The sequence below is a fragment of the Syngnathoides biaculeatus genome, chromosome 2 (genome assembly GCF_019802595.1).
Source record: "Syngnathoides biaculeatus isolate LvHL_M chromosome 2, ASM1980259v1, whole genome shotgun sequence".
NCBI lineage: Eukaryota > Metazoa > Chordata > Actinopteri > Syngnathiformes > Syngnathidae > Syngnathoides > Syngnathoides biaculeatus.
In genome coordinates, this window is record NC_084641.1 from 30649333 (window position 1) to 30672191 (window position 22859).

Genomic DNA, 22859 nt, shown 5'->3' on the forward strand with positions numbered 1-22859 from the left:
TGTCGACTCTTTCTCTCAAGTATTTCTCATGACGGAGACGTTCGGGGCCTCCTTCTGTTTTGCGCACGTTGGGATGAATGCTGAAAAACAAATCAACATCCAAATACAACAATCCTGCTCTCCATTTTGATCATCCCTTCAATAAACTTCATCTAACCCAAACCACAAAACGACAATTTCACAAAAATGTTTCATTATGCGCGTCAATGTTAAAAATCACACTTGTTGCTAATCGGGCTCGCAAAACATTGCGCTAATGACAGTGCCCACATGAGGGCGACAGTGAGACCACGAGGGCGTCACCCTGAAGAACGGCCCCTCACCGACCGGATTTTCCTTGAAGAACACCATGTCCAGACATAAGGATGTCCAGGACACTTGTAGGTGTCGCTAATGTCAATCACTCGTACAATAATAGCCAATCAGATAGCCGCATCGTCTTAAGCCCTGGCTTGACACATGCAACTGCCGCCATGTGGTCCCACAAGCAATGCTGGTTGTCAGTAGCAGGCGCTTGGAAACCTTAATGTTACGAAGAAAATGGTCCTCAGATGTCACGCAATTCTGACGAAAGATATCCGGCTAGGTTACAAGGGGCCCACTTGACTCATTTTCCAAAGCCTAAAACGCAGTTGACCAAGTGTCTGCGACGGATAAAGGCTCGCGGAAGAGCGCACGTACAACTAAGTGTGGACAATACCAAACAAACACAAGGCTTTATGTTGAAAAAATGTTCAAGTGAGGGAGAAGTATCTTTTCAGAGATTGACTGAATTATTATCTGTGCAGGACAACAACTTTCACTTTGTTAGCGCGTCACTGACCTGCTGAACGAAGTGCGTCGTGTTTTATGCCGAAGAGTCGGGTTCGTGATGCGTAAATCCGCCACGTCATGCAAGAGAAATGCCTATTTGCCTATTTGTATCGCGTCGGATTTTTAAGACAGAGCGCTGGGTTCCATTACGAGCCAAGTCAAATGAATACTTCTAAAGACTCCAACGATACTGCTGGTGATCTTTCCAAGTAAAAAGTACTCACCCGGCTTTACATGCGCAGTACGATTCCACCATTTCCAGTTGGATTTCAATATGAAGTTTGTGAGGCGTCAAACATTTCGCTGCAACTCTGACATTGGGTCCAAAATCTTCATTCCGTGTACATATCCTTGCGTGAAATAGTTGAGACCTCTCTGTAGAACCCTCTTGGACGAGTCTGGCGCATTTGTCAAAAAAAAAAACAAAACATAACTCAAATATTATCTGGAATAGGCGACAGAGAATCCATTTCAAACATGTTCAATCGCCATTTTGAAATCTTGCGGGACACGGCTAAGGGGGCGGAGCTTAAGGTCGCCATCGGAAAGGTCCATTGACCTGCGGAGATGGGGGGGACCTGTCAACCCATCACCACCTGGTGGTCATTTTTTGGAACGCAATTCAATGAAAAAAAAAAAAAAAAAGTGGCGATAATGTAATTTTAGACCATTTCTGAATCCTCTCAGCTGCTTGCTGCCCCCCATTTCTAAAAGGCGACAACTACGCCCCCCATTGGCTCGATTTCTGTTTGCTAGTCTTTTTCCCAGTTGTTGGCAAATGAGGGCTCAATCGATTGATTTTGGTTTCATCAGACTTCCTGAATCCCGAAGAAATTGATGAGCGCAAGGTTGCACCTGCAAGTGCACAAGAAATGATTGACACCTTTTTCCTCGCATCCTTTCTCTGATTGGTTGATTTCCCTCTGATTTTTTTCCCCTTTGATTTTCCTCACCGTCCCCTGTTGTTTCTTGCAAATAGTATTTTTTTTTTTTTTTTTTAAAAGGCAAAAAGTGTTTTTTTTTTTTTTGGGGGGGGGGGGTTGTCGTTTTCATCGCAGGCTGACCCTTCAAATGAATCGGCCGTTCTTCTTCAAATATTGACGTATGTTGTTGTGAGAGGTATTCATTTCTCTTTGAATATGAAATGTTTTCTCATTAGTAAATGTTAAGGAAAGACTATGACTTTGCAGTGGAGTTTGCACGGCCGTGAGATTTTCAGTGCTGGCGAAATTGTTTTTTTTTTTTTTTTTCAAACGGAACAAAAACAGAGAATTCCACATTGCATATTTAAAATGTTTGCCAAACTTCACGTAATGAGAAACACCCATCATAGACGGGTTAGCAAATACTATTTATTTTTTATAATACTTTAAGCGAGGGGATATTTGAACACAACTGTTTCAGCATCACATGTAGACAGACAATATCGCAATACTCCAAGGCCTATATTGATCCTCTGCTAAATATAATTGCAAATTGCTGAGTCACTTATAGGAGATGGTTGAAACGCGTCATCGTTTACTTGAATTATTGTGTTATAATGCCACCAGTGGGCAAGTAATGCACAACAGAAGAGAGTGTATTGAAATTAATCATTAATTTTTAACATTCTGTGCTACTGTATGTTTTTAAAAAGTACAATTTCCCCTCGCAAAACAGGCTGCATTGGACCTCAAGACGCCAGGGTACTTTGTTATTGATAACCAACACCTTGAGCAATAAAAAAATAAAGAACATAGCAAGAAATGTTCTCAATTCGATATCAGGCCAGCCCAGTGCTGATGCGGATCGAATCTCGGACAAGCTCAGCTCAGTTCGAGTGACGCCCCGAAACCAAATGTCGGGTCCGCGCGTGATCAATCGGGTCTTGCATCTCGGTTGACGTGGCGTCACTCTGCCGATTAGCGGTTCTGGTTCACCGCTACGTCGGATTCAACCCGTGGTTGTCAAACTTTTGTGGGCGCGCGCCCCTTTTTCGGAGATTAGCTCTCCCCCCCTCCACCCCCAGTTTGAAAACCTCTTTGCTTTACACGTGAGGTGGAAAGCTGAAAGGCTCCATTCATTCAAACAGTTGCCGTTGCCACGGCAATAGCCGCCCGGATTAAATCGGGGCGCTCCAAATTAAAGTCAGATTTAGCGACATCGGTCACAGTTCACCGCGATGACGACGCTCAAGCTGTTGAGAGAGGAGACGATAACGAAGCTCGCGGGTCCCGCCGCTAATCGGAAGTCTCGATATTTCTCTCTTTGTCACCTTCGGGTTCACGTGACCGCGTTGTGGACAAACGATTCTCAAAGGAATCTGAATAATTCGCTCCGTTGTGCCCGTTGTCGGGAAATAAAAAAAGCATTCAGACCGAAAGTCCGTCTCGTCTGCGGATAATGTTCACCGCGCATATTTGAACAACATATCGATTCTCTCACGCAAACAATTTCATTCCATGAGAAAGGCAGTCGATATGCGCCTTGCGGGGACATTTTCAGCATACTTTTTGTAATGATGGGATTCTTCTTTCCTTGAGTGCATCTTGGCCTTCAGATGCTTCGGGGTATGAAGCCAAAGTCAAAGCAGAAGAAATGTACCCGGGCCTTTAAGGGTCACTTTGCTCGTTGCCCCGAAGTGACCAAAAGGTCCGAAGTCTGAAGCGGTCCTCGTCGTTTCATTCTAAGATTGTGGCGCAAAAGTCCAGGAAAACGGTCCAAATCAAAAGATACACAAAAACGTGGATGGTTGAGCAATTCAATTCCAAATAGGAAGGAAAATGTGCAGGAGGTTTCGGAATCAGAACAATTAAAGGTATCAATTATTCATTCGCCATGGGTGACATTTGCCAGACATGTTTTGCGGCCCAATTGAGTAGAACGAACTAACCCCCCCCCACCACCACCACCACCACCGCCACCGCCGCCACCGCCACCGCCACCGCCGCCACCGCCACCCCCATCGTTCCTCATTTAGCACAGGGTTCAATACCAGAAACCCTACGAGAGATGAAAAATCTGCTATTGTCTGGGTCTATGCATAATACCAATGCAAAATATGGATATGAGTTGCAGGTATTACTTGGGGCTGCCAGGCTCAACGTTCTAGGCAGTAGCAGTGGTAGTATCTGTGACTTTGAATGTGTGTGGCTTTAAAAAGCGGGGCCTGGCGTGTTGAGTGACATGCGAGTCAACGCACGAGAGCGGAGAGTCGCCTGTTATTGCCTGGGGAGATTTTGACTTTCAAATCTTTTTTTTAGGTGTGAAATGATGCCAGCCTTGGCTGGCACTTTGTTGCCACGTGAGTCTGCTGGAAAAGCCTGCGTGGAAAAAGATGCTCACCACAAAATCCCACGACGTAGCGCAAAATCGGCCATATTGTATGTAAAATTAACTATGTACGGTGGAAAAATCTGCTACATGTGGAAAAGGCAGAATGTGAACCACGATGTGGTAAAAGTATGAATCAATACATTAATAAATAATCCCCATGACAGGGAGGTGGCCAACTGTTCAAAGATGACGTTAATTTCCGGCCTATTAGCTGCAACTTTTTTCACATGCTTTCAACCCTGCGGTTTATGCGGTGATGCGGCTATTTTGTGCATTTTTTTCTAACGGGCCGCAAGGGGGCACTCGAGCGGAAAAGCTAAGCGTGAGACCGGTGGAATATATGTGCCGAGGAAGTGACTTTTACCGGTCCGGCCCTGTTAGCGCTGTGTTACTGCAGTGTCTCAGTGCTTTTTACCGGTATGTTTTTTTTTAACCGGCCTTGTTAGCGTTAGCGCAGAGCTAGCGTTAGCATCAAACTGTTTGCGGCGTATGTATGTACCAAATGGTATTTCCTTTACAAATGTACTGGGTGAGGCTTAAAACCAGGTGCGCTCTGTAGGCCGGGAATTTCCGTACATACCACACGAAACAAGAAATCACAAAATATCAGGCCGTGGCTGCTTTTTCACTTAACATTTTCATGCAACTTTCATAATCGACGAACGACGATATTAGGTTTGGAGAAAAAATGGAATGAAATTTTATTTGCATTCATAGACCATACAAGTTTGTTGTGCAGTAAATAATCAGTCCGTGTTGAATTTTTTTTTTTGGTGTGTTTTTTCGCTGCAGGAATCGCCATCGAGCAGATTCGGGAGGCCGGGAGGTCAATTGAAAGAAATATTGGATTCAATCGCGGCTGACCACTCGACTATTGTCATCTTGGCAAAGCCACGTACTGAATATTTGACGCGGCTCTTGTACTGCAGTCCATTCGACTCAGTTGTGGCTAACAAAACTATCACAAAGGTGCAAGCCTTCAGTTATTGACAAAATACTTTGTTAATGTAAAATGTGAATTGTGACAATCCTTCCCTTAAGCTTACACTTAACACACCTGATATTTGCATGTTGATCACAAGGGAAATAAGTACTTTTGTGTGTATGACCTACAGTAGCGAAAGGAAATGATGTGGGAACAAGTGTAGTACACGTAGAGAAAATAGAAACGCGCACCTTGGAGCGCATTGTGTCGCCGCTGGGTCAGTACAGTACAGTACTGTAGATTCAAGGTACCCTGTACGAGAAGGTGAAAAGGGAGAATTCAAAAAAAATCTAAAACAAAAACCAAGACTAGGAGATGCCGTTCCACAATGTTTTGCTTTTACATTTAAAAAAGATTATTATTTTTTTTTTTTGTAGGTTTTGCAAACTGGGTCAAGTTTCCATGTTGGTGTTTGCTGCCACCTAGCGGTCGGGAGGAAGTTCATAAACAACAGCAGCAGCAGCAGCAGCACACTTGACGAGTCGTGACCTGGCTCGTCGGACTTTGCTGCAGGGAACCTGGGTTCAGTTCCCGCTCGGCGTCGACACGTGACCTGCGACGGACTGGCGACCATTTCGGGGCGGAGGCCGCCTTTCGAGCGCCGTCGAAAATGCACGGATGGACAGTACGACAAATACCGTGGACGCTGGCGTCCCGTGTTATCCCAAAAACTAAAAGGCCACACATACCAAAACTCTTGCTTGAGGTAAGAAGTGGGGTTTTGTTTTTTTAGTAAATATCAAGTACACGGCACACACTCGGGACAAGATATTCATCGCTGCGGTTCGTTCTGATTCCTTTTCATCTGCACAGCCTCTCCACACGCGCTCGTCTCCGCCGACGGCCGCTGCCTCCCCTCCTCGTCCAGCCTCTTGTAGTTGTAGTAGTGCATGATGAAGAAAAACACGCCCGGCGCCAGCATCAAGACGCCACACGCGTAGTACATGTACTTGTACTCTCCAAAAATATCCACCAGCGCTCCTGGAAGACAAAATCGACTCCTCACAAACGCTGTCCCCCCGACTCGAGGTGCGGTCAACTCACCCATTGGGTCGCCAACCTGAAAGCGGAGGGCCGAGGAGGACCGGGACGCACTCGATCACGGTGACGAGTCCGACCGCGCTGGAGAAGCGGGGAGCTCCCACGAGGTCCATCAGCACTTCGAAAAGCAAAGAACACACCATCCCGAAGGCCATCCCCGAAAAGACGGCATAAACGACGAGGCCGGCGTACCCGGACGCCAGAGGGCACAAAAGGTGGCACGCTCCGTTGTAGCAAACGGCAAAACTGAATAAATACTGGATCCGGGGACGGATCCGCTGGGTGTTGCCCATCAAGCCGGTCGCCGGTCTCACGAACATGTCCACGAGAGCAAAGATGGAGAGCAAGAACGCCGCCGAGTATTCGTCGACGGCCAGGTGTTTGGCGTACGGGGCTAAAAAAACCACCGGAGCGAAAAAGCCAAAAAACATCACCACGTTGCCGAGCAGGTAAATGAGGAATCCTCGGTGTTTGAAGAGCGACACGTCGATAAATCGATGCACGCCGCCCGTCCTTTGGGCCTCGGCGTGTTGGGGACCTGCCCCGGCCCTCTCGTGTGGCTCACGTTGGAGTTGGCCTTGGACTTTTTTGTTCACGGGTCTCATGAGAGACCCGGCGACGCAGCAGTTCAAAGTGAGCCCCCCCAGGATCAGGAAGCTTCCCCTCCAGCCAAAAGAATCGTAGAGAAGCTGATTGAGCGGCGCCAGCGTAAAGAGAAGCACCGGACTTCCTGCCATGGCCAGCCCGTTGGCCAGCGGCCTCTTCGCGTGGAAGTAGGTGCCGATGATGGTCAGGGCGGGCTGAAGATTGAAGGCCAGGCCAAAACCTGAGGAAAAGGATTGCCCGGTCCTAAATAACAGACGAGGCTGCCCATCGTGGCCACGTAAGCGGGGAGAGAAATTGCGAGACAAAAATATTGACGTCGGAATCAGATTCTGATTCCCACCATTTCCACCACTCTCGGCTTGCCTGCATGACGCAATTCAATGTTGCCCACGAGCAAAAGGACTTTGTGAAGATTTCGACTATTAGGCTGCCTTTTAGGCACAAAATTTGCAGTCTGGAAGCTGAAATCGTCAGCGAGGACGAAGGACGTGTCGCGTTTCTAGCACGGAAATGTGAATCATTTCTTCTTTTTGTGACAATTTTGTCAGCCCAAAGCGTCCAAATTTGAAATCCAGGGTTTTTTTTTTTTTTTTTTTTTTTTTTTAGGGTAGTTCCCTTTTTCAGCGATATTTCTCGCACCTTACACTGTTTTCATTGCACTTTTATTATTTCCTCATTTTTTTTACGTTCATTAGTTTGTTTTTAAATGCTTTTAACGATGCCAAGCACATTGTGGATGAAGTGCGTTATCGAAATCAATTTGATTTGGAACGACTTTCCACGCACTGTGTAGTCCAGGGGCGCTCAATGCGTCGACCGTGAGGCGGTTTCGGTCGATGGCGTGACGACGACGTTAGCCTATCGCCCACCCCGTCGCGTGATTCAGGGATGGCCAATACGTCGGAACGTTCTAGCAAGCTGGCCTCCTATTTACGGCAGTTGCAGCGATGTCCCTCCCGGGCGCCGGTCGATCGCGAAAGTTTGCTTGGAGAGTAGATCTCGGGGTAAAAAAGTCTGAGCACCCCTGGTGAAGTCTTTTAAGCGAACGAGTACGTACTTACCCTGTATGTCAAACATACAGTATATTAATTAGATCCTGTATGTGAGTGACACATCATATCCGATAGTGTATCCGATGTTCTGCGATGGGCTGCACAAGTTTACTTGACCAGACCAGTTCGTATGTACTCGGTCCCGCTCCAAAGGTCAGCGGGATCGGCCTCCAGCTGACCTGCGACCTCAACGAGGACGAGCGCTGTAGAAAATGGGAGGGACGGGCGGGAAACATTTCAATGCGGAAACGCCGCATGGCTACGAAATGTCCAAACGCCGGCGTATTAAACAACATACATTGACGGGTACCGTAAATACCGTGAAAAACAGACGTGCGGTCCTTCTCACCCCTCGAGAAAAACCGCCGGGAAGTGACATTTACGTTCGATTACCTCCGATGACTCCGACGCAAAGATACAGATGGACGATGGTTGTTCCGAAAGAGGCGAGCACCATGGCGGAGGAAACCAAGAACCCCCCGGCCATGACCACCGCTCTGCTGCCGTAGCGATTGACAAGAACGCTACTCACGGGCCCTGCGCGGGAGAGAGCGGTCACGTTAGCGACTCAAGCACCCGGAGAGGCGCCGCGTTGCGACTGACCTGCCGCGTACATGGACGCGAGCATGACGGACGACAGCCACGCGATCTGGCTGTAGGAAATGGAGAAATACTCCTGAATCTCCTTGTAGTAGATGGTGAGCGACTTGGGGAAGGCGTAGGCGAATCCTATGGAGATGAAGGAGGCCAAGACCACGGCCCAGCCCCAGCCTCCGTCCGGCGGGACGTAGCCCAGAGCGTCCGCCGGCATGTCGGATTCGGGGGCTGACACAAAGGGGGGGGGGGGGGAAGAAAAAAAAAATTCTCCGGCAAAGGTTAGGACTCGGATTGCGGCAGCGGAATCGGCGCGCCTCTGCACAAACCTTTCGAGTGCCGTTGAAGTGTGTCGCTGGGCGTGAGCGTGACCGGCTAAAACCAACCCCCCACCCCACCCCACCCCACCCCACCCCAGAGGGGTCCCGCGGAAAGGCTTCTGATCTCCTCACGTGCGCTGGAACAAGAAATACAAGTCAGGGGAGGGGGGCAGGAAGGGGAGGTCTGGGAACTCAACAGATGGTCCTCCAAACCGAAGCTGCTGGAAATAACTCGAGCAAGTCTGAAGGAGCCCAAATTGTGTGATCAATATACGTACATCAATAATATCGATCAAAGCTGCTCTCAACTCAAAACATTTCTGACTTTTGTATGTACGGTACTTAAAAGGCATATTCCTCTGAAATATTGTCCACAAATCTGTCTCAAAAGTGATTTTGCGAGCGAGCGCTTCTCCTTTTCCGGGACGGGCCGTCATATTTCATCTTCAATGTTCACGTTTACTCTTAAAAGTGCCTTAAAAATGATATTAAATTGCGACGACCCGCCCCCACTTTTCTCGCCATTTGGTGGGAGCTTGATCTCGTCCGGCGTGACTCGACGAAAGCTTCGGAGTCTTTTGCAGAGTTCTGACGACAAAAGTCCACACAAAGGAGAAGGAACCAGCAAGCGACGTTTCTGAAGCGCGCGGCCGCTCGGACGCAAAATATGTATCTGTATTGACTTTTGATTTGTGTCGCCTTTGTGTGCGGAAGGGAAAATAACAACCGTGACCTTGGCTGGCGATTAGCTGAAAGTTAAAAATGTAGAAAGGAATTTCTTTTCTCCGCAAGCGCCTCGAGGACGACAGTCTCCCCGGCGACCCGTCGGCTCGCCGCCGTCTACTTTTGTTTCCCTTTGTCACAGCCTGCGCGTCAGCCACGATCGCTGTTGACGTGAAGCCGGAGGAAGCCGTTTGATTTTTCTTCCTTAGAGGTGGCTCATTGTCCGACTTCCCTCGGTTTCGCGGGGCGGGGGGCTCGACCCAACGTCTCAGCTGTCCAAACATAGAAGCGTTACCTTCAACAATTAATTGTGGCGGCCCCCGTGCGCCCCCCGTCTTCATTCGGATAAAACACGGCGACTGGCTGCGTGTGGCTCGGTTTGTGTTGCGCTGCAGTCGGTAACACGTACGCGAATGTCCAAAAGAAAACACAAATGTTGAAAAATAAACTCATTTCAGCTTCTAATATTCTTCCCCTCGCCATCAAGAAATCACTTATTTTCTCATCATTATTACGATAACAACGGTTCGTCTGTCGCAATCATTTCGAAAATAATCCATCTATCCAGCTATTTTCTTAGCCACTTATCCTCACGAGGGTCAAGGGAGCGCCGGAGCCTGTCCCAGCTGTCAACGGGCAGGAGGCGGGGTACGCCCAGAACTGGTCGCCAGCCAATCGCAGGGCACATAGGCGACATAGACAACAGCTGCACTCACAATCACACCTCGGGGCAATTTAGAGCGTCCAATTAATGTTGCATGTTCTTGGGCATGTGGGAAGAAAACCGGAGTGCCCACCCGGAGAAAAGACACACACAGGCACGGGGGGAACAAGCAAACTCCACGCAGGCGGGGCCGGGATCCAACCCGGCTCCTCAGAACTGTGAGGCCGACGCCAGCGGTTCCACCGTGCCGCTGGAAATTCATCATTTTATATAAAACAGACGCGGCATGGTGAGGCTCACAGTTCTGAGGACCCGGCGACCAGTTCAGGGTGGTCTACATGTCGTAAATATGAGCTTTGTTTTTTTTTTTTTTTTTTGTCATGGGACAGTGGCAAAAGTATTTAAGTAAGTGCTTGTTTTTCCTGCAGAAAGATGCACCTGCTGTTATTTTGAAAGCGAATCTCAAAAACTGTACAATAGCTCCGGTCATGTACTGTACATGTGTATCGATACGGGGCAGGAAGGACGCCGTTGCGGGGAAAGGCGTCGCTTCTGACCGCATTAGCTTCCCACAGAATCATCCAACCGTTGGATTTTGGAGGGTCAAGAAGCAATCTCGAAAAACTGAACGACTACAACGACATGTGAAAATGAAAGTGCTGCGCCGAGGTCAGAGGTTACCTTGACACTGGGACGAGATCTGCACCTGCAAAAACAGGACCCTGCAATGCAGCAAAACAAAAATGCACTTTGCCTTTTCTCTCAGGCGCTGATAAAGGATTCATAATCCCATTATCGCTCTCGAGCAGGCTATTCGCGCATTTTTATCATTTGTACTTGATACACTGCCGATTATATTCAGATAATTCTTAAGATATTCTTAGAAGGCGTCTGAAATGACCCCAAAGCTTCCGCACGTGTGCTCGGAAAACAAAACCACGCAAGCAAGCACAGCGAAAACCTGCAAAGCGCACACGGGAGGAGCACAGCTGACATTTGAACCCCAAACCTCGCAAACGTGCTCGTCAATTCTGCTAAAATAATCAAGAAAGTCACGAGAAGTTGCAACCGTTTCAAGGCCGGGAAACTTTTGTATGTTTCAAATGGAACAATCCGTGTAATTAAAAGTCAGCAATTACTCTCCTATAAACTGGAAATGGAAAAAGGAAAAAATGTATTTACACACCTCGCACTAAATTAGTTCATCAGCAGGAAACGGCATCATATTTTTTTTTTTTTCCATTCCAATACCCCGCAGCTCCAAATTATGTGCACAGTTATGAGTTTCAACATCCTGCGCTCGCTTGCTTTTTATTTCTCAGGTATCACATTGACTTGACAAAAATCCATAATCACGATTTATCGAGTGTATTAATTAGTAATTAACTTGGATTTCAGAGGCTCCTTATGGATTTAGGACACATCCATCCGAAAGAAAAATATAAAAGTACAGTATATGAACGTCTTCTCGTCAACGTTTTACACGCACGTCGCGAGCAGAGCTGTGTATAGTATCCGGATATTGTACTCAAGTCAGAGTACTCTTACATGGGAATAATATGACTCAGGTCAAATGGAAAAACTACTCAACAAATACTTACTTGAAGGTACTGAATTTAAAGAAAGTACTCAAGTAAAGAGTAGCGACAAACTGCCGCCACCATTTCAATTTTTCCTTCCCTTTTGGGCCACCGAAAACATACGTCGATTATTACAGAAACTCGACCCAATGACTTCTGTTTGCTGAACATACCGATTGTGTGCGCGCCACCGTTATGCTCGTACCACTTTTCAGCAAATCCACGCGCAAAACAACAACAAAAACAATCTCGTCTTACCGCAGGGTCTTTTTTTCAAGTTACAAATGGGCTGAAATCTCCTGGTTGGGCCAGCGACGATTGAAAGGCTGCATGGGAGGCTGTAAAATAATCATAAAAAAGTTTTGCCGTTATTGGTTTTTTTTTTTTTTTTAAGCCCAAAATGAGTCATTTTGATGAGCTCTGATTGGTGAAATGGAAGCAAACGACGTTTGTGATGGCGTTTGATTGGCCAACATGGAGTCCAAAAATAAGCATGCGCACGCGAGAATGAAAAAACAAAAGTAGCGAACAGCACGTCGATCATTGTAACAGTAAAAGTATCGTTACTACTTCACATAAATACTCATGTAAAAAAGTCAAAAGTATGGAAAAATGTTACGCGAGTAAATGTAACGCGTTACTATCCGCCTCTGATCGCATGTCAGGTCAATCGTTCACATTCCATCCATCCATTTTCTCCGCCGCTTATCCTCACGAGGGTCACGGGGAGTGCCGGAGCCTATCCCGGCCGTCAACGGGCACACCGAGACAAACGGCCGCACTCAACTCGTCACGCCGACGGGGCAATTTAGTGTCCAATTAATGTTGCACGTTTTTGGGACGTGGGAGGTGTCAAGTAGGTCGCCATGCCACAAATAGCAATGGAGCGAATTGTTAGCAATTGACCCCTCCGTACAGGGCGCTTAACCACGCCTCCCGAAGTGACGTCACGCCACGTGCGCTGACGTAAGACAAACAATTCGTAAAAATGGCAAATACAATACAATACACTCTTAACTGAGAGAGACGCCATGCTTCTGATTTCGTTCAATCGATCACACGCAGCAGTGTTATGCTAGCGAAGAACTTCAAATTCCTTGATACGAGACGTGTATTGAAAATCAAATATAAGGAATACCTTGGTGCAAACATGTGTGTTCCGGTTGATATTAGATGGATTTAGTTGACGATGCGGTCTTCCACAAAGTTTGATCCATCGAAGGCATTTTTCGTACCGGGTCTTCGGTTTTGGAACGGGTACGAGCGGAACTCCACCAACTCGCCTTTCAGGATACCCGTCGTCACTATTACAAAGTCCGTGACTACACCTCTTAACCATATCGATTTGTTAAAGAACCCAAATACGCGATAAAACGCCAACCAAACCTATACTGGACCATGCAATGTTGTCTGAGAAAATGGCGGGAGCGGAAAAGGGGCGTGGTTTACGCAGATCTCTGGCCTCTGATTGGTCAGTGACGCGGATTGCGCAATATCCACGGAGGGGTCAATTGCCTTGCGTGGCTTGGGTTCGTGTGTTGAGCTGAGCCCTGGCACCAACTCTCAAATTGAACAGCAGATGTCGCCAAACAAAATTCTACTCGATCGGGTCACCAGCACGGCAAAGATCTCTCTGATAAACGGAGCCTCCCCACTTAGCATCTCACTGCATCGCGTACGTATACACGGAAGTCAGTAACCATATATAAACCCAATTATTGTCATATCTTGGCATTCACATCTTGTTTTTGACATGAAGATCAACATCAACAGGATGCAGCTGCCGGGTCACACGAGACGTTTGCAGCGTCAAGTTACTGAACGGGAAGCCCGTCACGCTCGAATCGCCACACGGGACGTCTGCAAGCAGAAATTGATTTCAACTACTTTGACATTAAACTTTTGGCAGAAAATGTGATGGAATGCTTATTTTTGACCAGTCCGTTTAAGATCAATCTTAAACAACTACTATAATGGCAGGATAATACCAGCGTAATTACATGGTCAAGTTGCCTTGACAATTTATCCTTAATCCCGAAAATCATTATTACTATATTAGGCTTCGAGCTATGTCGGACTCGATCACCCCTAACAGGCTCGCTCAAAAATTTCTGATGCTTTCGAATTCTTTGAAGATCATTTTTATCATTTATCTCATCCTACTTACCATCAGTATTATCATTTTCATCAGTTTTCCTTTTATTGATTTATGCTCAATTAACATCGAATGGTTTGTTGTGCTTTGAACGTAAGGTCAGCTCTGCCACATCAAAATATGCCACATGTGCTGCGTTATTAGGTCGACATACTCATAAAACGTCTCACCAACTGGAGGGGTCATTTACAGAACCAAGACTTACGCAAATGTGGCGACTAAGCGTCATGCTTTGAGTTATCGAGATTTTCAAACATTGACATTACATTTCGGAGATGGGAAGCTTTGATTTTTTTTTTTTTTTTTTATTTAAGAGAGTGAATTATCCCTTGCTCATACTAGCCCCAAAACAACAATAACAGCAAAAATAGTCAATTATATTCAGGTTGAGGGGAGTAGTTTTGCTGCAGTTCTTGAAACATAAAATCTTACAAGAAATCGCTTGCTGTAGTTGGTTATTTGACTCACTTGTGAGGATTATCAAATCATGTGAGCGTTCCATTCATCAGTTCAAACTTCATCAAACAAGAGCTTGTCCTGTCGTAACCAGACATTGGCTCACAGGACATCTGACATCAAGTATGGCATTTACTAATACTATTTTAGGTTCATGTCGGGGGTATTGTTTGTCTTTCATAAACTCATATTCCATCCCATGTTCTAAAATTAGAACGCCGAAACTTCAAAAAGACAGTTCAAGGAAGAAGGCTTGAAAAACAATCCGTTTCCAAAATGTTTCAATTGGCAAAATAAAGAAGTAATTACTGTCCTAGTTTCTTTTAACACACATAAAATGCGATATTTGCACTTACAGTAATCGGTGTTGACCGCAGCAATATGGCGTCCGTTTTGACGTTACGAAGCAGTGGGCGGAAACACGTGCTGCGTCATCTAGTCCCTCGCATCATACCCGGAAGTCGGGTCAGTAGCTATTACGAAAAAGAGAAAATAACCTTTGTTGACTTTCGTTCTACGTAGCGAACTCGTGTGAGTCTCCTTGCGACGTTTGGCTTTTGGTGCAACTTCAAATGCTTCCCAGGATAAGAAGACATCTCACGTCGGCTTTGGCCAGGCTGCCCACGCGTGTCGATGGCGGGCAACGCGGGGCAAGCGTGCAAGTGTGCAGACACCAGCATCGGAACAACAACAACGACGACGACGACGACGTCCCGCAGCCTGCTGCGGTCAAGGCGAGTTTTTGATGCGGAACAGTTGACAGATCACGCCGATGGCTTCTGCTGACATGTTGTTGTGATGTTTCAAAAGGTGCAGCGTGGGAGGGATGCGCCTTTACAGTGGTTAGCATACAAATCGAACCAGGAGGTCAAAATGAAATGTGGTGTAAAATTAACCGCGTTATGTCAGTAGACTGCCGTAACTTTAGTGGTAAAAAGAACCATTTTACTACTTCCTGGAGAAACCCTTTAAACAAACAAACGGAAAAAAAGTTAAACAGCAACAGTACGTTGTCAAACTTAATTTTGATTGATGTCTTTAAAGTAACAATACATCTGTGATCAATACCACAAAGTCAAACTCATCTATCAGACAAGAGAGTCACCTTGAAAATCCGAGATCGGGACCTGCCGGCCGGTCATCGTCCCCCACGAACTAAAAGCGTCGGCTTGGCTGGCCGGGCAAAATGGACACCAGATATTTTTTGGCTTTATTTTTAAAGTGTCACCGACGCGACATGTCACAAATACCGCAAGCCGAGTGCCACCTACTCGTTGCGTATTCATCCCAGAGCAAATACGCACGGGCGGAAAATCATTTACACATGATTCAAATGTCTCTCAAAATTCATTTTCCAAAGTCAGTTGAAATACGTGAACGATAATATTCCGCGTTCTGAGCCAATTTAGGGTCTAAGGCCCAATCGTGTTGTGCCCTTGCTATCTATTTTTTGTGCACGACCTGGCACGGAACCATCCGTCTTCTGAATCCGTTTTGTCTTCCCTGCTTCAGGTGCTCTATGATGGACTTTGTCCCATATGTGTGACGGAGATCCGGTTCCTCCAGTTTTTGCAGAGAACGAAGCCCGACCGGGTGGAATTCGTCGATATCTCGCTTCCGAGCTACGACCGAGCCAAATACAACGATGTCAGCTTCGAGGCGGCCATGAAGGAAATGCACGTGATTGATCGGAACCGCCAGGTCGATTGAACTGATCGAGGCACTGGAAAAATAATGCTTTGTGTATATACGTAAAAATTGTGCCAAACAAATATGTGCGTTCATCTGAGACGACACCGAAAGGGACAAGCCGAAAGAAACATACTTACTTCCACGTGCACATTTTGTGTGGTGAAAATCGGTGTCAGGGAAGTATGCTGACGTAATGTATCTCAAGCGAGTCGCAAGCGCTACATGGAGGGCAAGAGCTATGTTTAATCTGGGTCGTTAGTGGAAGTTACAGAGAATCTTCACATACACATTTTTTTTTAAGGGTCACGTAAAATTATTTTGAAAATGGCATTGAGAATATTTTTATTTTAAAAATTAATAGATTTTAAATATTTACTGTATAATCAGTTGTTTGGAAGGAAGAGCACTGTTGAGTGTTACAGGTCGCTCTCTAAATCATCTTTTTTTGTTCGACAGCATCTTTACTAAATTGTGGCACGTTCCCCGGACTTTTATGTTCTGTAGCGGGCGGCATTTGTTTGCGTTGGGCTCCCTTTTCCTAATTTCTCCTTTCATCAGCAGGTTCACCGGGGAGTGCCCGCCTTCGCGGTCATGTACGACGCCGCGGGCCTGGGTTGGCTAGGCCGCTTCATGACGCTCCCGTCGGTGCGACCGTTCATGGACACGTCCTACGCGTTCTTTGCCCGGAATCGGCTGAAGTGGACCGGACGCGGAGAGGAGTGCGCCGCAGGATTTTGTCGGAAGAAAACGGAGTGATCGGCACAAAATATGGACTTGTTAAGGGAAGCTCTTTGCTTCACGACAAAAGTGAATCACATGCTTCAGAGAAGTACCTGCTGTGGTGTCAGATTATAACCCATGTTATTCTTTTTAATTACCGTCATTTCCGGCCGACAGAGCGCACCTGATTGAAAGCCTCACCCGGTACATTTGTCAAGGAAATACCATTTGGTACACCCATAAGGCGCACCTGTGTAAAAGCCGAAAGTGCCCACATTGAAACACGAGATATTTACAAGGAGTTTAAGTTTTTATACCTTGAGTTTATCTTAACATAGCAGCAACACGGTAGCAGGAACTGGGCCGGTTAAAAAAAAAACAAAAAAAAAACAGCAACTAACAGGGACAGTTTAAAAAAAAAAAAAAAAAACATACTGGTAAAAAATCACTGCGACACGACAGTAACACAGCAGCAACACGCTAGCACAGCGCTAACAGGCCCAGTTAAAAAAATATACCGATAAAAATAATTGAGGCACAGCAGTAACATGCTGACGCGGCGGCGCTAACTGGACCGGTAAAAGTCACTTTCTCGGCACATGTATTCCACCGGACGTCACTCTTACCTTTTCCGCTCGAGTGCCCCCTTGCGGCCGTTAGAAAAAAATGCACAAATTAGCCACATCACCGCATAAGCCGCAGGGTTGAAAGTGTGTAAAAGTTGCGGTTTATAGGCCGGAAATTTCCGCATGATAGTTTTTCCGCAACCTTTATTGAGACGAGCCATCGTACATTAAACGGAGACAAACAAATATTTGGTGTAAAGTATGTACTGTAAATTATACTGAAACTATGATAAGCTTAACCTTGATTTCAATCGAAGCTACTGGTACAGTTTTCTGTTTTACGAATGGTTACTGTAGTTACTCAAGTTCATTACATCTTCTACCATCTAATGGAAAAGTATTTGGTCGCTCCACCTCTATGTCGCCGATGCGGGTCGATGTCCAAACATGTTAGTTGTATTAAATCGTTTCTGAACTGAGTATTACAGTATTTACCAAACATGTTAGTTGTATTAAATCATTTCTGAACTGAGTATTACAGTATTTATGCTGTAAAAGGTCTTGTGGGTGTACTGTATTTGAAGAATGTTCAGGAAGTTTTGTAGCAGTTCAAAACCAATGGCCACAAAATGTCATTACAGGTTCGAATCTACGTATACATTATGGCACCGGTGTCAAACTCAAGGCCCTGGTGTCAGATCCGGCCCGCCTAATGATTTTATGTGGCCCGCGAAGGCAAATCACGTCTGTCAACTTTCATGATTTTCATTCATGTCTGTACCAACGTTTCAAATGGTCACGTCATAAATGATAATGGAAGCAAAACATCAACAATAGTTGAAAAATCCAATAGCCTTGATTTCTGATTCCAAAACTAATTCATAGATTTCATGTGTAAGCATCATGAGGGTGTTAAATATTTTTATGGTGTCACAGTCATAATGGTTCTCTGAGGACAACCGTCACTATAATGTGGCCCTTGACAAAAATGAGTTTGACTATTGTGTAAAATTAATCTTGTGCTACAGTCGGCTTGTTTGCCAGTAAAGTATTAGCTCCATAAATAGCAACGTTGTAAATAATGGCAAACATTTGGATCAAGTTTCTGCAGGACCGAGCTGCCAAATGCACACGCTGTTGACATTTAGCCCTTGCACGGTATGTTCGACGGAGGACGGGGCAAACGTGAGCCCACCACTGATCTAAAAAAAAAGACCGGATGGCTCGTTGGCCACCAGAACCGAACCTTGATACTCCCAAAACAAGCACGCCGACCTGAGCATTAATCGCCCGTTTTGTGGCTGTGAGAAAATATTCCACAAGTAAATTAGAAAGATTTACTTTGACACTGTTAAAGATGGTTTTGAAAGGGGTTTTTTTTTTCATTGTTTTATTTTCTGATGATCTTAATTCACTTGCACAAAGTTTTGTTTCCGATTGTTAGGCCAACGGTTTTTCGCGAAAAAGCGATGTCACTATTTTCCCAGACGTCATCAGTGGATAAGCAAGAAAACACATTTTCTGGGAATTTTTTTGGGATGAATTTCATGATACAGAACTTTGCAAATTGAATTTCATTTTCAAATGCGAGGAAACAAGTTGGAATTTTCTGTCTTCAATAGGACGTCGCAGGGGCAGGATATGGACAATGTGTTTAGCATGTATTTGCACATTGCCAGTCCTTATTTCCAAAAATATATCGAACTGATTGATTTAAAATTTCATGTTTTATGACAAAAAAAAAATGCTTTGTTTTTTGCTATGTTGTGATGATAGTGCTTCACGGCGTTTTTTGGGAAAAGTTAACGTCACGGAAATTGGGCCCTAGGTAATATGTAAGCTTTCCTGCTAGTCACAGTGTTTTGGGTTTTTCCTTTGCACTTTGCACCAAGTCGAATTAAAAATCCTTCATGTGACCAGAACCGAAAAAAAGGAAAAAAAAGTCGAGCTCACAGGACCGGTTTTAATTCGACATGCCAAATTTTATGAGGGAAAACCCCCGTGTCCTTTGGGGAGTACCAAGATGGCGGCCGACCGGCTTCAAGCTATCCAGTCAATGGAGCCCACCGACCAGCAGTTATGCGGCAGTGTCGTCGTGCACGTGATGTGAAGCTTGTTTGCCTGGCTGAACATTGGGAGAGAGGACCCCACCCCGCCCCTCTCCTCCCCCAGCCCCCACCGGCACCAAGCTGAAGTTCATCCAGCAATGTTCTTGCCAGGCCAGAGAGGAATTGCTTCTTAGGTATCCAAAAACGACAAGAAGAAGTGTGATCCTGGCACGCTTGAAATGAAAAAAATGTCGTCACGACTGAAGGACAGAAGACGAAGAAGAAGCTTCCACGTTTCAGAAGTCGCCCGAGGTGAAAAGCAAATGTAAGCTCTCCCTTTTTGTGTCTTGACCTTCATCTGCGCTCGTGACGTACATAACGACGCTGTCGCCCCCCCCCCCCCAAGTGGACTCTTGAATTCGGCACTTGTCCCACTTATAAAGCAAAGAAACAAGGACAGCCAAGGGCGTGCTCGTGTGGAATTACTTTTGAGGGTTCATGTTGCATTCCCATACTGGACTTGGGAGGGGGGGGGGGGTCAAAGGTGCGTGGCGCGCTTACAGCCATTCATTTATTACTACTTTATTACAACTTTCAAAATAATCTTTCTACTATGGATTCTGTTTCAATCGGTCTCCAGTAGGCACTTTTGACAAACTGATCGCGTTATTTTTGACAGGTTGATGAGCTTGTAATTCACCATTTCCACCACTAGGTGGGGCAATTACACGCTACAGGAATCGCGCAAAATGTTTTCAAAGGGGCAAAAAGCACGACAACACTCAAGTTGACCTTTGGGCTCCATTGCAACTGTCGCGACTGTTCTGCACACGGTTTTGGTCGCGAAAGGGAACCATTCCACCTGTCGGTCTTGTTTTCCTCAGATCCATCATCGACACGCAAAACTAAAAATGTTGCCGTCGATCACGTGACAGCGACAATGGGCCGTTACCTCAGCATCAACCGAAGGACGCCGGACACTAATTGGAGCTCGTACTGTAAAATGAAATACATAATCATTCTCCTGAGAAGGCACCCGGCCTGGGCGGCTCCGCTTCACCTCCGCCACCGACATTCTTCAGAGCCCATTTTCCGTCTCTCCACATTTGGCCATAAAACAGTTTTTAAAAATGTCGGTCTCGGTGATTCCAGTTCCGTCTCGGATCGCTTCCCATTTGATTCATCCCCAAAAGTGAAACATCTCCAGAATGTGAGATGCTACTTGGCCTCCAGCAGGGGCGCGTTCCGAGCCCAAACTCCCGCCGGTACCATCGAGCCACCTCCGAACTGTTTCGCAGAAAGCTCTCGGGGTCAATCTGTTCATCGATGGTCCCGACAAGTTAACCCTTCTTCCAGGAAAAAGGGCACCGCATCTCGGGCTGAAAACGCTCCAGAACATAGCGGCAGGACGCGGCGGCGTAGTCCGAGCCGGCAGACGTCGGGGCACAAACCCGGTTCTGAGGCCAAAGCGGTCCAATCGACGGCAGACCTGCAACCGGAGGACTCGGGTCTTGCGATCCAGGCAAACTCTGGACCGCAGCTGTTCCACATTAGCTCTTTGGCGACGCGATTCGGAGAGAGCTACAATTACGTCGCCGGTCACGTCAACTCCGTCTTCTCTCTGGGTTCGGCCGGAGTCCGAGTTCCAGAGAAAGGGGGGAGCGCACACGGAAGGGCAAAGAGGAAAATGCAAAGTAATCACGCCGCGCGCCCCAAAGACGCTGAAACATCGCCGTTCGAATCAAGTGTCGAGCGGGCAGCCGCCGAAGCCAATTTCCACAAAAGCTTGGAGGAGACCTATCGACATTTTGCCAGACACGTTAACTCCTACTTTGGCGCCGAGGTTACCGACGACGCCCCCTCGCCATCTCCGTCGCCCGCCCAAGTCGGCGCAACGCCACACGGTCGAGGCCCCGTCGCCCCCGAAACCGGACTTTTCCACGGCAGCCGTAACACGACCCACTTCGGGGAGAACCATCTTCAGATGTCGCGTCACATCAATCAATATTTCAAGGCCGCCAGCGCCGGCGAGGACCCAAAGGAGGAGTTTGGCTTCGCCGCCGCAGACGGACAGGAGGCCATCTCAGTCTTGGACTGCTTTCATCACCCCGCAAGATTCATCCCTGACCTGCTGGGCCCGCTTCTGAGGCGGGTGCCCTTGGGCCAGGACAGAAAGCCGAAAGCCGCGACGGCGTCACCGGAAGCGGCCTTCGGCGACAAGGTAAAGAAAAGCTCACTCGGCATCCGCAAGTCCAGGCATTTTATCTCGCGTGTCGTCAGGTGTTTTTGAGCCACCAGCAAGCTGACGACCTGACGCGTGACTTGATTGGAAAGCTGGGACGGGCCTCGTCTGCAGAAGTTCTGAGCGCCTGCGTGGAGAAGCTGAACGAGCACCTGCGACGTCATCCTTCGCGTAAAGCTCCGGCGTGGCAGGTCTGCTGGAAGGAAAAGTATCTTTTCGACGCTTTCACGCGTGATTCGCGGCAGGATCGTAGTTTTCCAAATAGTTCTGCCCACGTCACGTTACCACGCGAAATGCAGACGTCAGCGGAATAAATGGGCTAAGTGTACTTAGCCGGTTATCCTCACAAGGGTCGTGGCAGTGCTGGAGCCTATCCCAGCTGTCAACTGGGAGGAGGCCGGCGGGCGGGGTACACCCTGAACTGGTCGCCAGCCTATCGCAGGGCACATAGACAACATAGACAAGAGCCGCACTCACAATCATACCGACGAGGCAATTTAGAGTGTCCAATTAATGTTTTTTGGGATGTGGGGGGATTGATTTATTGACATTTCCAGACATTGATTTTGCAATCTCATGCAACAGTATTGGACTATATTAAAATTTAAGTACAGCAAACAACATGAACGACTTCATAGTTCACATCATCTTGATTTGTGTTCCTTCTCATGGACATGTCACCAAATCCTTTGTTATTTTATATATATATATATATATATATATATATACATATATATATATATGTATATAATTGCTACTATGCCGTTTTTTGTTGTTTTTTTTTAATCAGGAAAAGCCTAAAAATGCTTTAAAATGCTATATTTTTTAGACTTTCTTTTTCCATTAATTGTAATGGGAAATATTGATTCGGTTTTCGAACAGATCGCTTCTCAAACCGCCTTCTGGAACGGATTGTGGTCGAGAACCGAGGTGGTACTGTATTATATATTTCAAAACCTGCAGGAGAAAATGGCCGCCACGCTGGTCAGACAGCGGCGAGCCCACGGAGACAACCGAGCCGTCCAGACGGCCATAAGGGAAGCTCTGGCCCGCGTCGGCTACGTCGACCCGGTCAAAGGCCGCGGTATCAAGGTGCTCTCCATCGACGGGGGCGGTACGAGGTAAGGGCCGAGTAGGTCACGTCACAAAAATATTTGGATTTTTGGGCCCTTTTCTTTCTGCTGTTTTCTGTTCCAGAGGCCTGGTCCCCCTGCAGGTCCTGAAGCTGCTGGAAGCGCAGACGGGGAAAAAGATTCACCAGCTCTTTGACTACATTTGCGGCGTCAG

At 46.7% G+C, this 22859-nt stretch overlaps 4 protein-coding genes across 11 annotated transcripts in view; 2 read left to right on the forward strand and 2 right to left on the reverse strand.

Annotated features, from left to right (window-relative positions):
• LOC133515097 (chemokine-like protein TAFA-1) overlaps positions 1–1352 on the reverse strand; it is a 74047-nt gene extending 72695 nt beyond the window's left edge. The window contains exon 1 of the mRNA XM_061847403.1: positions 1038–1352. The gene's annotated coding sequence lies outside the window, so the exon portion shown is untranslated. The remainder of the gene's footprint in view (positions 1–1037) is intronic.
• A 4432-nt stretch (positions 1353–5784) lies between these two features.
• LOC133515023 (monocarboxylate transporter 2-like) lies at positions 5785–15783 on the reverse strand. 8 transcript variants are annotated; one of them, XM_061847279.1, is made up of 7 exons: positions 14661–14777; positions 11952–12031; positions 8736–8863; positions 8416–8637; positions 8206–8349; positions 6158–6980; positions 5785–6094 (listed from the first exon to the last, which is right to left on the reverse strand). In XM_061847279.1, exons 4-7 carry the CDS (start codon positions 8621–8623, stop codon positions 5785–5787), a joined length of 1485 nt encoding a protein of 494 aa, XP_061703263.1. In that variant the 5' UTR covers positions 8624–8637; positions 8736–8863; positions 11952–12031; positions 14661–14777. The 8 variants fall into 8 exon arrangements, with proteins under 8 accessions (XP_061703263.1, XP_061703254.1, XP_061703246.1 ...); XM_061847270.1 differs by having other exon boundaries at positions 8736–10835; XM_061847262.1 differs by lacking the exon at positions 14661–14777 and adding an exon at positions 15410–15783 and having other exon boundaries at positions 8736–12031.
• Positions 14877–17815, forward strand: LOC133515093 (uncharacterized). Its single transcript, XM_061847363.1, has 3 exons — positions 14877–15038; positions 15817–16005; positions 16558–17815. The coding sequence occupies exons 1-3, from the start codon at positions 14877–14879 to the stop codon at positions 16750–16752; spliced, it is 546 nt and encodes a 181-aa protein (XP_061703347.1). The 3' UTR covers positions 16753–17815.
• Positions 17816–19373: 1558 nt separating this feature from the next.
• LOC133515011 (uncharacterized) lies at positions 19374–22859 on the forward strand. The gene is made up of 4 exons (XM_061847212.1): positions 19374–19655; positions 20215–21551; positions 21611–21763; positions 22455–22859. Exons 2-4 carry the CDS (start codon positions 20271–20273, stop codon positions 22695–22697), a joined length of 1677 nt encoding a protein of 558 aa, XP_061703196.1. The 5' UTR covers positions 19374–19655; positions 20215–20270; the 3' UTR covers positions 22698–22859.

What these genes read in the sequence shown, in the direction of transcription:
- LOC133515023 (XM_061847262.1), bottom strand. Translation starts at nt 8,623, where the DNA reads ATGCCGGCGGACGCTCTGGGCTACGTCCCGCCGGACGGAGGCTGGGGC. An exon ending in CGCGTCCATGTACGCGGCAG is followed by an intron (nt 8,350 to 8,415) that starts GTCAGTCGCAAC and finishes TCTCCCGCGCAG; the next exon opens with GGCCCGTGAGTAGCGTTCTT. An exon ending in TTGCGTCGGAGTCATCGGAG is followed by an intron (nt 6,981 to 8,205) that starts GTAATCGAACGT and finishes CCTTTTCCTCAG; the next exon opens with GTTTTGGCCTGGCCTTCAAT.
- LOC133515093 (XM_061847363.1), top strand. Translation starts at nt 14,877, where the DNA reads ATGCTTCCCAGGATAAGAAGACATCTCACGTCGGCTTTGGCCAGGCTG. An exon ending in CGCAGCCTGCTGCGGTCAAG is followed by an intron (nt 15,039 to 15,816) that starts GCGAGTTTTTGA and finishes TCCCTGCTTCAG; the next exon opens with GTGCTCTATGATGGACTTTG. An exon ending in TGATTGATCGGAACCGCCAG is followed by an intron (nt 16,006 to 16,557) that starts GTCGATTGAACT and finishes TTTCATCAGCAG; the next exon opens with GTTCACCGGGGAGTGCCCGC.
- LOC133515011 (XM_061847212.1), top strand. Translation starts at nt 20,271, where the DNA reads ATGGGCCGTTACCTCAGCATCAACCGAAGGACGCCGGACACTAATTGG. An exon ending in AAGCGGCCTTCGGCGACAAG is followed by an intron (nt 21,552 to 21,610) that starts GTAAAGAAAAGC and finishes GCGTGTCGTCAG; the next exon opens with GTGTTTTTGAGCCACCAGCA. An exon ending in GTAAAGCTCCGGCGTGGCAG is followed by an intron (nt 21,764 to 22,454) that starts GTCTGCTGGAAG and finishes GTTTTCGAACAG; the next exon opens with ATCGCTTCTCAAACCGCCTT.